Source organism: Prosopis cineraria, unplaced genomic scaffold (genome assembly GCF_029017545.1).
Source record: "Prosopis cineraria cultivar Desert tree isolate PC_DT_omini unplaced genomic scaffold, ASM2901754v1 PC13, whole genome shotgun sequence".
NCBI lineage: Eukaryota > Viridiplantae > Streptophyta > Magnoliopsida > Fabales > Fabaceae > Prosopis > Prosopis cineraria.
This window is the reverse complement of record NW_026555344.1, coordinates 33,008,791-33,024,058: the sequence shown is the minus strand read 5'-3', so window position 1 is coordinate 33,024,058 and position 15,268 is coordinate 33,008,791. Positions and strand designations below refer to the sequence as shown.

The 15,268-nt window shown below is 28.7% G+C and overlaps 1 protein-coding gene and 1 long non-coding RNA gene across 2 annotated transcripts; one reads left to right on the top strand and one right to left on the bottom strand.

The window, feature by feature from the left end:
* The first annotated feature begins 2,927 nt into the window (after nucleotides 1-2,927).
* LOC129290028 (UPF0481 protein At3g47200-like) lies at nucleotides 2,928-4,067 on the top strand. Its single transcript, XM_054926751.1, has one exon. The coding sequence runs from the start codon at nucleotides 2,928-2,930 to the stop codon at nucleotides 4,065-4,067; it is 1,140 nt and encodes a 379-aa protein (XP_054782726.1).
* Nucleotides 4,068-5,507: 1,440 nt separating this feature from the next.
* LOC129289806 (uncharacterized) lies at nucleotides 5,508-8,709 on the bottom strand. Its single transcript, XR_008588239.1, has 4 exons — nucleotides 8,427-8,709; nucleotides 7,757-7,902; nucleotides 6,573-7,365; nucleotides 5,508-5,994 (listed from the first exon to the last, which is right to left on the bottom strand). It is a non-coding gene; the product is annotated as an uncharacterized LOC129289806 (long non-coding RNA).
* Nucleotides 8,710-15,268: the final 6,559 nt, after the last annotated feature.

The following is a 15,268-nucleotide window of genomic DNA, read 5'->3' as shown; positions in this document are numbered from 1 at the left end:
CGTTCAGCTTATACCCATCCCAACTAGCCTGATATCGTTTCAATCATATTGGGACGAATCTCATTCCGACCCAAAAACAATCAAGACGGGACAAAATACGAAATTACCATCAGGACATTCCTATACCAAATATTATATATAAAAATACATATTATTTTTATTTACATTAAATATATTAATTATATTAATATAATTTATATTTATATTAATTATATCAATTATAATTTCAATACTTGTAATTCTTATATAAAACTAAAGTTTTTTATATTGACAATTTTAATGACATATAGAGTAAATAGGGTGATATATTTCTTTATAATATATTAATTATATTAATACAATTTATTCTTTTATCTATTTATTTAATAATTTTAATTTATATCGTATTTCTTACTTTATTTTCAAAAAAGTAATTAACTTAACACATCTCAATTAAAGTAAAAAAATAATGATTTGATATTGTGCTTGGCATGCCTGTTATTGCTACTCTTATATTATAGCCTAGATATCACTTATAATTGTTATCATAATGTACAGTTGTGATTAATACAATTTAATAATTGACTTTAAATTGTTATAATATATGTACTTATGTTATTTTAATTTTAAATTTAATAAATTACATAATTTAAAATTTAAATAAATGTTATTATTTAGATTTTTCTTCCACATCGCCTGATTTATCAAGACGACAGAACATCTCAATCTCGTTTGGGTCTTGTCTTGATTTCTAATGGGATGGGATGACTTTAGGGGCGAGAAAGGACCCGAAATAAAAATTTAATTTCAATCTTTTTTTTTTTTTTGAAACAGGCCATGAGATAAAGGTGTGCCCATCCCATCTTATCCCCTATACACCCTTACTTTATGTCATTCTCTCTTCTTTATTTCATTCCTTTTTTTTTTTGGCCAATTTCTTTATTTCATTCCCATAGATTTGTTCTGTTAGGATGTATTATTATGTATTTTTAAATAAGAAAATATTTAGGCCAGCGCCATAGTTGTTGGCTTGGCCACTTCACTTGTATATAATCTTTTAAGGCGCCAGACTTTCTTGAAAGTTTAGACACACATTATTGGTATAATCTTTCTGGTCAATAAATAATTAAATAAACATTGATATAATCCAAACTTCAACGGGAGACACGTGACATGTCGGTTGTTGCCTTTAGAATTTTTTTTTCGTATTTTTAGTTTTGTTAGCCCCAAAAAGTAGGGATTCGTGCTTAAAATATTGTATTGACATAACATATGCGGAATTTTAAAACACATAAATATTATAAAATTTGAACTCTAAACAAGAAGAGCTGGCACGGTCACTGTAATATATACTTCCCCTTATTTTTATTATATAACACTTTTAATCATTTTACACATTTTAAAAAAAATTAATTTTTATATCATAAAAAAATATATACTTTTATTTTTAATCTTAAATTTAAATAATAACATAACTATATTAAATACTTTTACGTTAATTAAAAAAAATAAAATTGAAAAAATAATTTAATTATTACAAAGTATCATATTTTGAATTAAAAATTACTTCTAGAAGAAAATTAATTTATATTATAAAAAAATATATACTTTTATTTTTACTCTTAAATTTAAATAATAACATAACTATATTAAATACTTTTACGTTAATTAAAAAGAAATAAAATTGAAAAAGTAATTTAATTATTACAAAGTATCATATTTTAAATTAAAAATTACTTTTAAAAGGTATCTTATAAATAGAACCAGATACAGTATTTAATTAACACTAATTTGGATTGGAACTCGTCCTACTTTAAATAAATAAATCCAATGACATCAAAATAAATAAAAGCTGTTGCACCATGTGTGTCATCCAAAATAAAGGATATATTACCAAATCACCGGAGACTTGAGACTTGAGGTTCATTGACCACTTTAAATTGTCCTAAAAGCTACTTGACAAGTTCAGAAGTGAAATTAAGGTCTTGTGTTGCCGGCGATATCTGCTATTTTCTTCACCGGTTAAGTGTGTATTTGTGTGTGTATCTCTCTTTCTCTCCCTCTCGTCTCTCTTGCTGTAATATCTGCAACAAAACTCAATGCTGCTTATTCAGATTATCTTTCTGTGTTATTCTCAGACTCTGAGAGGCTTAAAATGATCAAATTCAGAGACCAAAAGGGACAAATTTTCCTATCATATGCTTAAACTTCCAAGAGGTTATAAAGTAGCTAGCTAGGGGTTCGGGCAGCTAGGTTGGTCCTTCAGGGGAATAATCTACTAGTATCCCCTAATATCAGGGAGTTAAAGGAAGATAAAGTTCATAAGAAAATTTTTCCATAATGTCATTTTATACCGTGTTTGCAGGTAAAAAACAGTGTTCTTCTAAAATTTCTCATTTTTTCCAGAAAACACATTTTCCGTATACCAAACAATATTACATTAGAATTTGAAAAATTGAATGCTTTGGCAATGAGGTGGGTCTTAAGTCTTAACAGAGACTAATTAAAGCTAGGATAAACCTTAACACTAGCAGGATCTTATAGTTCAAAGAAGGTTTACAGGAGTTCATATACATTACCTGCTAATACAATATTCGAATCAATAACATACTTAGAAACAAATTCTTGTCAGCTAAATTTTGTTGAAGCTGAAAAGAAGATCGTAGGGCTAAATTCTTATTATCACTTTGTTTTTTAAATGTGTTGCAGGTCCATCAAAAGATTGTAAGAAAGTGGAAATATTGGAAAACAAAAATGAACAAAAACCTGATTTGTTAAGCTCCCTGAAAGCCAAATTAGAAGCTATAGACTCTTTGGAGCTTCCATTAACATCAGGATGTTGCATCTACAAAGTGCCACCAAAAATTCGGAAAGTGAATGAAGAAGCCTAGACTCCTACCTTGGTTTCAATTGGTCCATTTCACCATGGAGACAAGAGATTGGAATCAATGGAAGAGGTCAAGCTATGGTGCCTCAACAACTTCCTAACGAGGAGTGAAGAGAAATCATTGGAGGATTATGTTAAAGCTCTAAGAGATTGGGAAGATGAAATTCGACGTTGTTATTCAAAGACCATACCGATGGAGAGCGATGATTTTGTAAGCATGATTCTAACTGATGGTTGCTTCATCATTGAGTACCTTCTCTCTTGTCTAGGTATGTTAGAAATAAACCCTTGGCGTTTCAAATTATGGCCTACATGTGACATAAATCTAGACTTGATTCTACTTGAGAATCAATTGCCATTTTTTGTTCTTAAAGGCCTATTCGACATAACTTTTCCCACTGGCTTCAATGGTAGATTTTCCTTCATTGAGATAACCTTCAACTTTTTTAGGAGAGTGTTCCTACACCATATTTTCCCAAAAAAGGAAGTTCGTGGGAAGTTTACTTTTAACTATTTCCAACAACACTACCTTGAACAACCGATTAATACTCAATTTGAATCACCTACATTCACAAAAGTGATCCATCACCTGAATGACATGCTAAGGATCTTTTACTTACCAGATAAGTTACCAAGAAGAGAATTTGGCAAGCTGAAGCCTGTATATAGTGCAAGCCAACTACGTGAGGCAGGAATTAAATTTCAGGTCAATGAACAAGAGAAAAGCATACCAGCAATAAAATACTCAGAGGGAGTGCTGAAAATACCATATTTTCAAGTAAGTGATTGGACTGAGATTGTGATCAGAAACATGGTTGCATTTGAGCAGTGTCACCTTGCTCCTGAGAGTTATGTGACAGATTATGTAACCCTCATGAACTATCTCATTGACACTGGAAAAGATGTTGAGCTGCTTGTTGAGAAGGGAATCATGGACAACTTGTTGGGTAGCAATGATGAAGTGGCTTTCTTGGTCAACACACTTGACAAAAATACTGTGTTCATGACCTGCAATAGTGAGTATCTGTCTCTATGTGAAGAACTGAACAAGTTTTATGAGAATCGTTATCACAAGTATAAAGCAATCTTTAAGCATGAGTACTTGAGCACCCCTTGGAGAATGGCATCTTTCAGTGCTGCAATTTTGCTCCTTATGCTCACTCTAATTCAAACAATATTCTCTCTGCCCTTATTTCACTAGATCAAAAGCTGTTGTACAACATTAGATTGTCAAAATCACCTCTCTGGAATATCCTAATTTTATTAGTTTTTTATTCTACAAGAAATTAAACCATTCATATCTGATTTAGATGGTTCCAAATTAGATATGCATCTTGTATATCTTTAAGAAAGGGGTAGGAAATTTAGGGTCCTTGAATAACTCTCAAGTATTATTTTTGCTGCGTGATCTTTCTCATCATGCTCCTTCCCTACTAAATTACACTATATGAAACACTGTTTTGAAAACCGGACCGGACCGGCCGGTCGGACCGTCGACCGGTCTGGTTTCCAGTCTGGTTCAAAGGAAAAAACCATTTTCAGAGTTAAGCCGGGTTGAGCCGTTTCGAACCGGCGGTCGGACCGGGAACCGGATCCGGTTTTTAAAAACCGGACTGTTCAAAAAAAAACTTTTTTTTTTTTTTTATCAAATTTTTTTAAAAAAATGACTAATTTTTTTAATCATTTGATATTATAGTGTATCATATAGTTTGTTAAGTCGTGATAAACTTAAAATATTTAAGTTTTTTAAGTTAAATAGCAATTTCATAAGTATTTCTTATATTTAAATTATTATATACATATATAATTTTTTTTAATTTAATTATTACGTCACCGGTTGGACCATTGGTCCAACCGGTTGAACCATGCGAACCGTGAACCGCTGACTTTTCCGGTTCAATGTCCGGTCCGGTTCTGAAAACACTGATATGAAACTCACATCAACTGAAAAACATGAAACCTCAGCTATAGGGTCAGGTGAATCAGTGAGAAAATCAAGCGTTTTTTACTCTTGCATGAAAGTTATTTGTTTTTTCTATTAAATCAATTGAAAGCAATATGGTAAATATATACATGCTAAAAAAAAAAAATTTATCTGAGATTCAAGAAACTTATGATGCGTGACTTGTTTGATATGGGGAAACTTCTTACCACATATGAGGATTTCGTCCAAGTTAACCCTTCGGAGTAGAACAGAATTTTGTGAAGAAAATGAGAACCTGAAGAAATACGTAACCATATTAACTAAAAATCTAGCAAGTTTTGTAAAGAGAAAAAATTTCATAGCAAAGCTGAAGTGAATAGTTTTTAAAGGAAAAATATATTTTCCCAATCTCTAGTTTACGTGAATGTCCTCTGGTAGAGATTTTGAAAGTAAAAGAACCAACGTCCTTAACATTGCAAAGGACAGGGATTGGGATTTCAAAAAAAAAAAGGAAAAATATAATTTTGAATCCCTGCACTTTGCTCGAATTTTGCTATAAATCCCTATACTTTTTTTCAATATTCTAGGTCCATGCACTTTTATTTTATAGGGGCTTGGAATGCTGGGAAAAAAAATCAGAAACCTTTAACAAAACTCAAGTAAAGTGTATAGAACTAAAGTTATGTTTTCAAAAAAAAAAAAAAACCTCAAAAAAACTACAATCAAACTCGATGGAAGCATAGGCTCCCTTTTCTCATGTTTCTATATTTTCATTATCAAGAGAGAATTTGCAAAGGTACATCATTCTAAGTTGTACGTTGCAACAAGGAAGGAGACCGACAAAAAAATCCTAGCATGACCACAAGTTTTCATGAAGGAGACTGAAAGCACAAGTCATAAAAGCAAATTGGCAAATTGAACGCTCGTTTTAAGGTGGCAAGACTTTAAGATTGGACCCCACATGTTTTTGACTCTGTCAGACTTGAACTGTATTATTGTGTCTCCAAAGACTTCAAGTTGATGACTTGAGCACTATAGAGTGTACAAAAGGCCTAAAGCTTTGATCGCTCGATGAGTTTAGAAATTGATAGAGTAAGGTCTTGTCTTTCCGATTGGTGATATGCTCTTCTCTTCAGTTACAGGGCTACATCATTCAAAACATCAGGTTAAGTACCTCTTCCTTGTATCTCTTACTGTAACATATCTGCAACAAAACATGGTACTGCTGATTTTGAACTTCAAGAGTCTAAAAGATCAGATTCATGCAACAAAAAGGATAAGTTTTTCTATCATATGCTTAAACTTTTGAGAGTGAATAAGAAATGTAGAGTAAATGACAAAGTAGCTATATTGCTAGGATAGCCAAGTCCGTCTTTTCACATGACTAGTATTAGAAAATTCTTTAGAAGGGTTAGAAAATTTTTCCACATAGAAATTGTATTTTATTTAAAAAAAAAATGCAATGCTTTGATGATGAGTTGGATATCATAGACTTATTAGAGAGGACAAGCTTCACACAAGCTAACGAGATTTTATAGTTTCAAAGAATGCTCACACTCACAAGACCTTCACATCAACAACAGCAACATTAAAACTCAAGTCCCTGTAGGACATAAGACCAACATTTACAAGTTGAACCAGTATTTGTTGGCTATATTTTATTATGGCTCAAAAGGAGACCCTAGGATTAAATTCTTCCCACTTCAATACTTAATTGTGTTTCAGGTCCATCAAATGATCGTAAGAAAATGAAGGTAATGGAGAACAAAAGAGAACAAATACCTGATTTGTTAAGCTCCTTAAAAGCCAAATTAGAAGGCATAGAGAGCTTCCCTCAGCATCAGGATGCTGCATCTACAAAGTTCCACCAAAAACTCAGGAAGTGAGTGAAGAAGCCTGCTCTCCTACCTTAGTTTCAATTGGGCCATTTCACCATGGAGACAAGAGATTGGAATCAATGGCAAAGGTAAAACTATGGTGCCTCAACAACTTTCTAGAAAGGACTCGAGAAATTGTTGGAGGATTATGTTAAAGCCCTAAGAGATTGGGAAGATAGAATTCGATGCTGTTATTCAGACACCATTCCAGTGGAGAGTGATGATTTTACAAACATGATCCTAATTGATGCTTCTTTCATCATTGAGTACTTTATCTCATGTTTAGGTCTGTTAGAACGAAACCCTTGGAGTTTCAAATTATGGCCAACATGCGATATAAATCAAGACTTTATTTTACTTGGGAATCAACTGCCATTTTTTGTTCTCAAAGGCCTATTTGACCTAAGTTTTCCCACAGGCTTCAATGCTAGATTTTCATTCGTTGAAATAGCCTTCAACTTTTTAGGAGGGTGTTCCTGCAACATCTTGGTCCAAAAAAGGAAATTATTATGGACTTTACTTTTAACTATTTTCAGCAAAACTACCTTGAACAGCTGGTCAGCACTACTCCATCCAAATCACCTACATTCACAAAATTGATCCATCACCTGAATGATATGCTAAGGATCTTTTACTTTCCGGATCAATTACCAAGAAGAGAATACGGCAGACTGAAGCCTATATATTGTGCAAGCCAACTACATGAGGCAGGAATCAAATTTTGGGTCAATGAACAATGCAAAAGCATAACTGAGCTAAAATATTCAGAGGGAGTGATGAAAATACTATATTTCCAAAGTAAGTGATTGGACTGAGACTATAATCAGAAATTTGGTTGCATTTGAGCAATGTCACCTTGCTCTTGAAAGCTATGTGACTAAATACATAGCCTTCTTGAATTATCTTTTTGACACTGGAAAAGATATTGAAGTGCTTGTTAAGAAGGGAATCATGGACAACTTGTTGGGTAACAATGAAGAAGTGGCTTCCTTAGTCAACAATCTTGACAAAAACAATGTCTTTATGACTTGCAATGGTGATTATCTCTCTCTGCGTTAAGAACTGAACAAGTTTTATGAGAATCCTTACCACAACTATAAGGCAATCTTTAAAAATGAGTACTTGAGCACTCCTTGGAAAATAGCATCTTTCTTTGCTGCAATTTTTCTCCTTTTGCTCACTCTAATTCAAACAATCTGTTCTGTCATGTCCTTATTTTAGCAGGTCAAAAGTTCCTGTAAACAAAAATAGATATGTTCAAGTCACTTGTCTAATTTAGATTGTCAAAATCATCTTTGGACTATCCAAATTTTATTATTGTTATTATTTTTTAATTCTAAGAGGATTTAAGGCATCCATGTCTAGATTAGATAGTTCAAATTACACGTGCATTTTCTAGATCACTAAGAATACGTAGGGAATCTTGATACATCGAATAACTCTGAAGTAGTAATAAAATTTGTAGCGTGATCTCTTGCACTAGTGCTTCCATTTCTATTACATTACACTGTGTGTATCTTATATCAACTTAAAATCTTGCAATCTCACCTATGGTGTTTGTTGACAATGCAAGAATTATATACAAAACTAAGGGGCATGTGTCCGCCAACGAAACTTTTGTTCTGTGTAGATGCAAAGTAATGTCAAGAGGCATATCTTGAGATTTACTCGAGAGCTACGAGAAAAGAGAAACAGAGCAAGCTTTCCAAGGATTAATTCAAATGCTACAAACATAGGTATGGAATATGAGAGGACTTACAGTAGTGGGAAGAATGAAGAAGGTTTAGGAAAGGACGAGAATGGATTGTAAATGATCTCCAGGCCCTCTGAACAATCTTTGAATCTCAGAAATCGGAGAGAGGTCAGGTAACACGCAGATTGGATAGTGGAGTCAAGGATCATCGGAGCTAGGGCACTGAGACGGGAGCTTTCCTCTTTCAAAGCGCAAGAGTTGAGTAGGGTCGCGGAACGGCGTCCTATTAAGTAGAGAGAATCCCAGAACTGGCTGCATTCTCGCCGTTCGTCTTCAAGCTGCTTCTTAAATGGTGATGGAGCTAAAATGGAGGGCCGGTGCAGGCAAAAAGAACGAAAGTTACACCAAGCTCTCCAAAAAAAAAAACACAAAAAAAAAACAAAAATGTCAATAAAAGATCCCACAAAATTCATGAAAGACCAAGGCTCAAATTTTATATATTTATAACTTAATAAAAAGTATTTATAATTGAATAATGAGTATTTATAACTTGCTATATCAAGTTATAAATAATTAAAATTTAAGTTTTAAAAATATTTTATGAATTTTATAAGACCTTTCAATAATAAATTTCTTATATAAAATTTAGGTGTAATTTTCTCCAAAAAAAAAAAGCAATGGTTGTTTTTAAATAGAGTTAGGAATAAAAGTTGGGTCTAAAATGTTAGGCTTGAAGGCCTTGTTTAAATAAATATTTAAGATTTAAAAATAATTTTTTTAAAGTTACCGTGTTTAAAGGCTTGATTCTAATAAGTAGTATAAAAAAGGGTTCGAGCCTGGTCAGCCCTTCAAGCCCTGTTATATAAGTATTAATTTTTTTTTGTGAAACATGGGTTTAAAGTTAAAAACGTGCTCGCCAGAAATCTTGATACTGCACACATTATATTATTATTAATTTTAATTTATTTTAAAATTGATTTAATATAATTTAATAAACATTAGTGTATAATATAAATTTTTTAATATTTTTTTATTTTTTTAATTATTATGTTTGTATATTTATAAAAAATGAACTTTTTTAACCAATATTTAAATTTTATTACTAGACTTTTAAATGTATGTTGTTTAATTTTTAAAAAATTATGAAAATTTTAATTTTTTTAATTTTAAAATATTTTAATTAATTTATAGTGCTTAATTTTATTTTAATTTTTTTTAATTTTTTTCAGAACAAGGCTTGCGGGCCCAACCTTAAACCCTTTAATTAAGAGTTAAGCTTCAAAAAAGAAGTAAAAAAATGAAAAATTAGAGTTAAGACTCAAGTCCTAATGAGCTGAACCCTCTCATTTCTCAACTCTATTTTTAAGTTTACATGTGGCCCAAACTTTTTTTTAAAATTAAGTGTAGATAACATTTTTAAATCTACAAAGCCCAATTTTAAATTATGGGTAGAAAACATTTTTTTACATTTTAAAATGTTATAGTAAATTTCTATAAATTTTAACATTTAAATAAGTATTTTTTATTGATAACTAATAAGAGGGCTTAGTAAAAAAAATTGAAAATAAAATTATTTTTTTATTGTTTAGAAATAGGGAGAATTACATTAAAGTCTCATACAAGAAAATTAATTAAGGAGAATGGCAAATAAGGATCTTGTGAGAACATTAATGTCAAATAAGAAACTTTGATACTAAAATATGGTAGAAGTAGTACTGAAATTTTGGAACATCAATGTTGAAAAGTCCTAATGTGATATTAATATTTTCACAAAGTCCTTATTTATCATTCTCCCAATTAATTATTACAAGACTTATTGATAACTAAACTAAACTATATTAACATATATTGCCAATGCAGTTTAGTTAAATTATTAATGAGTCTTGCAGTAATTAATTTTTTTATATGCAATCTGATTGTAATTCTCCCTTAGAGATATCCTTCTAACTAAAAAATTGAAAGCATGATTGAATATTAAAAATTAAAATCAATAAACATGGGATCGGCTCATATGGGCTGAGGCCTATAAACACAGTTTCTCCTAAGTTACCATTTTTTTAATTTCAACTTTTATTTAAATGAGTCAAGGTCTTAGCATTTAAAAAAATAAATAAAATTTAATATCATAAACAATAACATTAAAAATTAAAATATTTTAAAATTTAAAATAAATAAAAGTAAATCCAGATCATCATCATTTCATTGGGATGGGCATCAAGAAGGGAAAATGATAATTAGGAATTCTATGATGGTATAATGATAATTACAAACTATAAATTATTGAAATCATAACAATAAACCATAGCTCTTATTTGTAATTAAAAAATATGAATAATAAGTTAGGAAATCAACAAAACACAATTGAGATTATTTATAGTGTTAGTTCAAAACTTATGAGAGTTAATTGTGAATTTTGATTTTTTTTATCAATATACAAATAAATTACTCTATAAATCAAGAAAATATACTTAAAATTATTTATAATATTAATTAAAAATTTAAGAGAGTCAGCTGTGAATCGCAAATTAATCATTTGTAATTTTTTTACTGTCAACATATAAATAAATTGCTTGAGAAATTTAAAAAAATACACTTGAAAATTATTTGTAAATTTAGTTGAGAGTTGGAAAATCAACAAAAGATATTTAAAAATATTTTTAGAGTTAGTTGGGAATTTACAAAAGTCCTTTATGAATTTTAAGCTAATTAATAAAAGATAATTTATTATAAATAAGGATCATGATCTTTTATTATGATTCTAAAATTCAAGATGGGTAATTATCATTAATATTTTTATAAGTTTTCTAATTGTCATTTTCCTGAACAAGAAAAAAGAGGACTAGCAACGGAAGAAGAGAATAAAGTAAGGATCACAAGTCCATAACTATTATCCTTTGGCTGCAAATCGAAGTAAGACTGAAATCTGAGAAGCAAATATCTAAAACTGAGATGTCCCCTGCATTTGCAGTGGAAGTGAGATGATTAAAGCTCATTGAAGAGAGTTAAATAAGCTGGATAAGTCACTTCTGCAAAGGATTAGAGTGTCATAATTTACCCAAATTAAATTCAACCAAAAAATTAACATTTTGTCTAATTTACTTAACTATGACAATTATATTAATTTATACTCCCTCCGTCCTAAATTATAAAATACTTGTAAAAAAATTTTTTGTCTCAAAATATAAAATAATTTGGGTAAATTAAGGTTTCATTAAATGTATCAATTCTAATATTACTCTTTCTTTCTCTCTATAATTAATTTCTATCCTTTCTCTTTTTAATATATTAAATTATAAGTATTTTTAAAAGTTTATATTTTTATTTTAAAAAAATAAGGTTGTTAAATGCATTTGATGAAGTTTATATGTGTATAAGATTTTATTTAAAAGTATCTTATAATTTAGGACGGAGGGAGTATATAACATTTAAATCAACTTGATACTTTAAATTTTTATTTTAAACTAAATTATTCTGAGTTAAACTGCATTTTTGAATTTGAATTATTTCATGATGAGCGCTAGATGCTCAAAACTAGTTATTATCACTTCTCAAGTGTCGAAACAATTATGTTATCCCTTGGTTAATGTACATTGACGTTAAATATTAACTTTAGATTAAGGAGTATCTTTGCCTTCAAGATATTTATAATGAAGTAACTCACTATCTAAAATTTAATAATATAGAGTAATTGACATTATTTTTGTTACCAAAACATATCTAATCATGTTTAGAGTTGCTAGTCAATTGTTAAAAGTTTGTCAATTGATATTGTCAAAACGTATTTTATATATTATATATTATATATTATAATAAAATGGAGGTTCTTGTTGTGCTTGCTTCACTTAGCCCCCTTAAGTCTTTGACAAAACTTTACAAGAGACGAAGTGGTAGGGTTATAATGAAAGCATTACAAGTGAAGTCTAGTTTTTACTAATCTTGAAACCATCAACTATGTAAAATAATAATTCTATCATGAATAAAATATGTTCTCTACATCCAAATATCCAATAACCTTTTCTACATCTCCATATATTCTTGAGAGAATGATGGTTAGGTCCCAAAAATATTAAATTAATATCAGTTAAGTCTTCTAACAAAATTTTTTATAAAAAATTATAAATATTAATTCAAGCAGTTACAAACAAAAATATCTATTACAATCTAAAATTTATATTTAATATTTAAATATGTATTTGCAATTAAAACTCTTGAATTTATAATAATTTAGATTGATATTTTTAACTTTTGACAAAATAATTTTAATATTTGACAAAAGAATTTATCAGGAACTTAATTGATGTTAATTTAATATTTTGGAACCTAACTATCATTTTTTTTATATTCTTACTCCTTTCGTCCAAGTCCAAGCCCAATCAAAGAATAGTTCCATGGATCAATTTCTCAGTATCCATGTTTTTAGTAATATTAAACCCATTCATCATTATAAACATGTTTGATTGGGGCTATGTAACGGGTCCTCTTTTGCCCAAATTTTTTTTTGGATAAAAGAAGACCCATTATATAGCCCCAATCAAACACATTTATAATGATGAATGGGCTGACCTGCCCTTTTTCTTATAAACTTTTGACAGTTAATATACTAAATTATGAATTGGTTATTGAACTAATTAATATAGTGATTTAAGGATAAGTGGTTTAAACCATCGTTGAATCGGGGTCAATCCAATTGTGATTAAAATAATTAGTTTAATAAAAATATATAAAAATATTCATATATAATCCTTAAAAGAATGATATTTAAATGAGAAAGCTCAAATAAAACCAACAAAACAAAGGTACTAAAGCTCAAATAAAACCAACAAAACAAAGGTACTAAAGCTCAAATATGCAGGCTATTTTATTTTTATTCTTAAACTTAAAATGATGTCTTTTAAAGTTCAATAAAGAGGAAAAATATATAAAATCCATGCATATTCCTGTGTGCATGTTTCAATTATACCCCTTAAGCCTTTGACAAAAGTTTACAAGAGATTATATGTGTCGGCTAATATTTGCATTTTGTATTGGAATATTTTTAAAATACAGATATTTAAAAAAATATCATATCCTTATAAATTAAAGATTTTTTTTTAAAAAAAAAAAGTTTGGTGGAGAGTTATGGTGTTAAAAGTCACAAATGTTTATGTCTCGCTAATTCTTAAAAGAATTTTTAAAATATTATAGAACTAAAAAGTGTAGTAACAACTATTTGGTAAAATGGAGTATTATTTTAAGAAAACTTTACATATTAAAAAGGTTGCACTCTTTGTAAAAAAATATTTTAAATGACCATTAATTATTAATTATTAAACTATATTTGGTTTATCAAACAACAAAGTGCTATTATATTGTTTTAAAGTCAGCACTTTAAGGTATTATTTCATTTTCCATAAATGCACTAAGGATCACTAATTTTAAATTCACTCATTTTAAATCTATACTCACTTTGCTAAAAAAAAAAGAAAAAATTATGTATAAGTCCTATCAAATAGACTAATGTACAAATAAATTTTGTAAAATTTAAAAATCATAGCCAAGTTCTTTGAGACTTGAGTGTAATTTAAAATTAAGATGTAAAGATAATAATGCTCCTATTAAAAATATATTACATCAATCAACTAATTAATCAATAATTTATAACTTTTACTTTAATTTTTTATAATTGTAACTTTATATATCCAATAGTTAAACTAATTTCGCGTTACAAGTTTAATATTAATTACATACAACTACCTCATTAGTAATTAATAATTATCACTTCAATATTTTATGATTATAACTTTACATATCTAATAGTTAAATTGATTATGCATTACCAATAAAATTTAATACTAATTATTTATAATTATCTCATCAATAATTTATAATTATTATTTTAATATTTTATAACTATAACTTTACATATCTAATAGTTAAATCGATTATGCGTTACTAACAAAATTCAACATTAATTATTTAAAATTACTTTATCAATAATTTATAACTATTATTTTAACTTTTTACAACTGTAATATCGCATATTAAATAATTAAATTGGTTACGCATTACATGTAAGGGCAGTATTATCTTTGTACCACAATTTCAATTTATACTCAAATTTCAAAAGATTTGGCTGTGATTCTAAAGTTTGCAGGACTTATTTATAAATAAATTTGACTCATGAAACTTACACATACATAATTTTCCTCCAAAAGAAAAATCAATACTTACTGCTTTTATTTTTTTAGAGCATCAAAAATAAAATTAAATTATCACTTTGTAAAGAGTATTGTAATCTCAGGGATACAAACTATATCTTCATTTTATTCCGCAGGGAAATTCACCATTAACTAGATTTGCACTCAAAAATTTGAATAACTAGGGTGAAATTAAGCCCAAAAAAAAAAGTATGACTCACATAAAAGACATTGTGTACAACTTTTTTTCCATTTTTTCTCTTACTTTTCACGGAACCATTGCCATGTTATGCTTGTAGTTTATTTTTATCATTTATGCTATAATTAAAAAATCAGTAATTATTTTTATTTTTTATTCAGCTGTTTTGTTAATAATGTGTATTTACATATTCTTAAACTCAGAACACATATTATAAATAACTTTAAAATTCACTTATACGGAGACTGAAATGGAAATCATTTATAGTTAGAGACTGAAATGTATCCTTGTATTTTAATTATACAGAGAATAATGTAATCAAAGATTTTCCTTTACCTATTTTTATTAGCTAACGTTAATAATTTTCAAACTAAAAATTTATAAGAGCCCATGTTTCATCATTTTAACTTTAATTATAGTCACTAACATATTGTTCTAACCAAATAATATATAATTAAATAATAAAAAATAATAATGCATATATAGTGTATATTAATCAACAAAAATTAGTATAAAATATATGTTTGTTTTCA

Bases quoted from the DNA above. Each gene is read 5' to 3' on its own strand.
- LOC129290028 (XM_054926751.1), top strand. From the start codon at position 2,928: ATGGAAGAGGTCAAGCTATGGTGCCTCAACAACTTCCTAACGAGGAGT.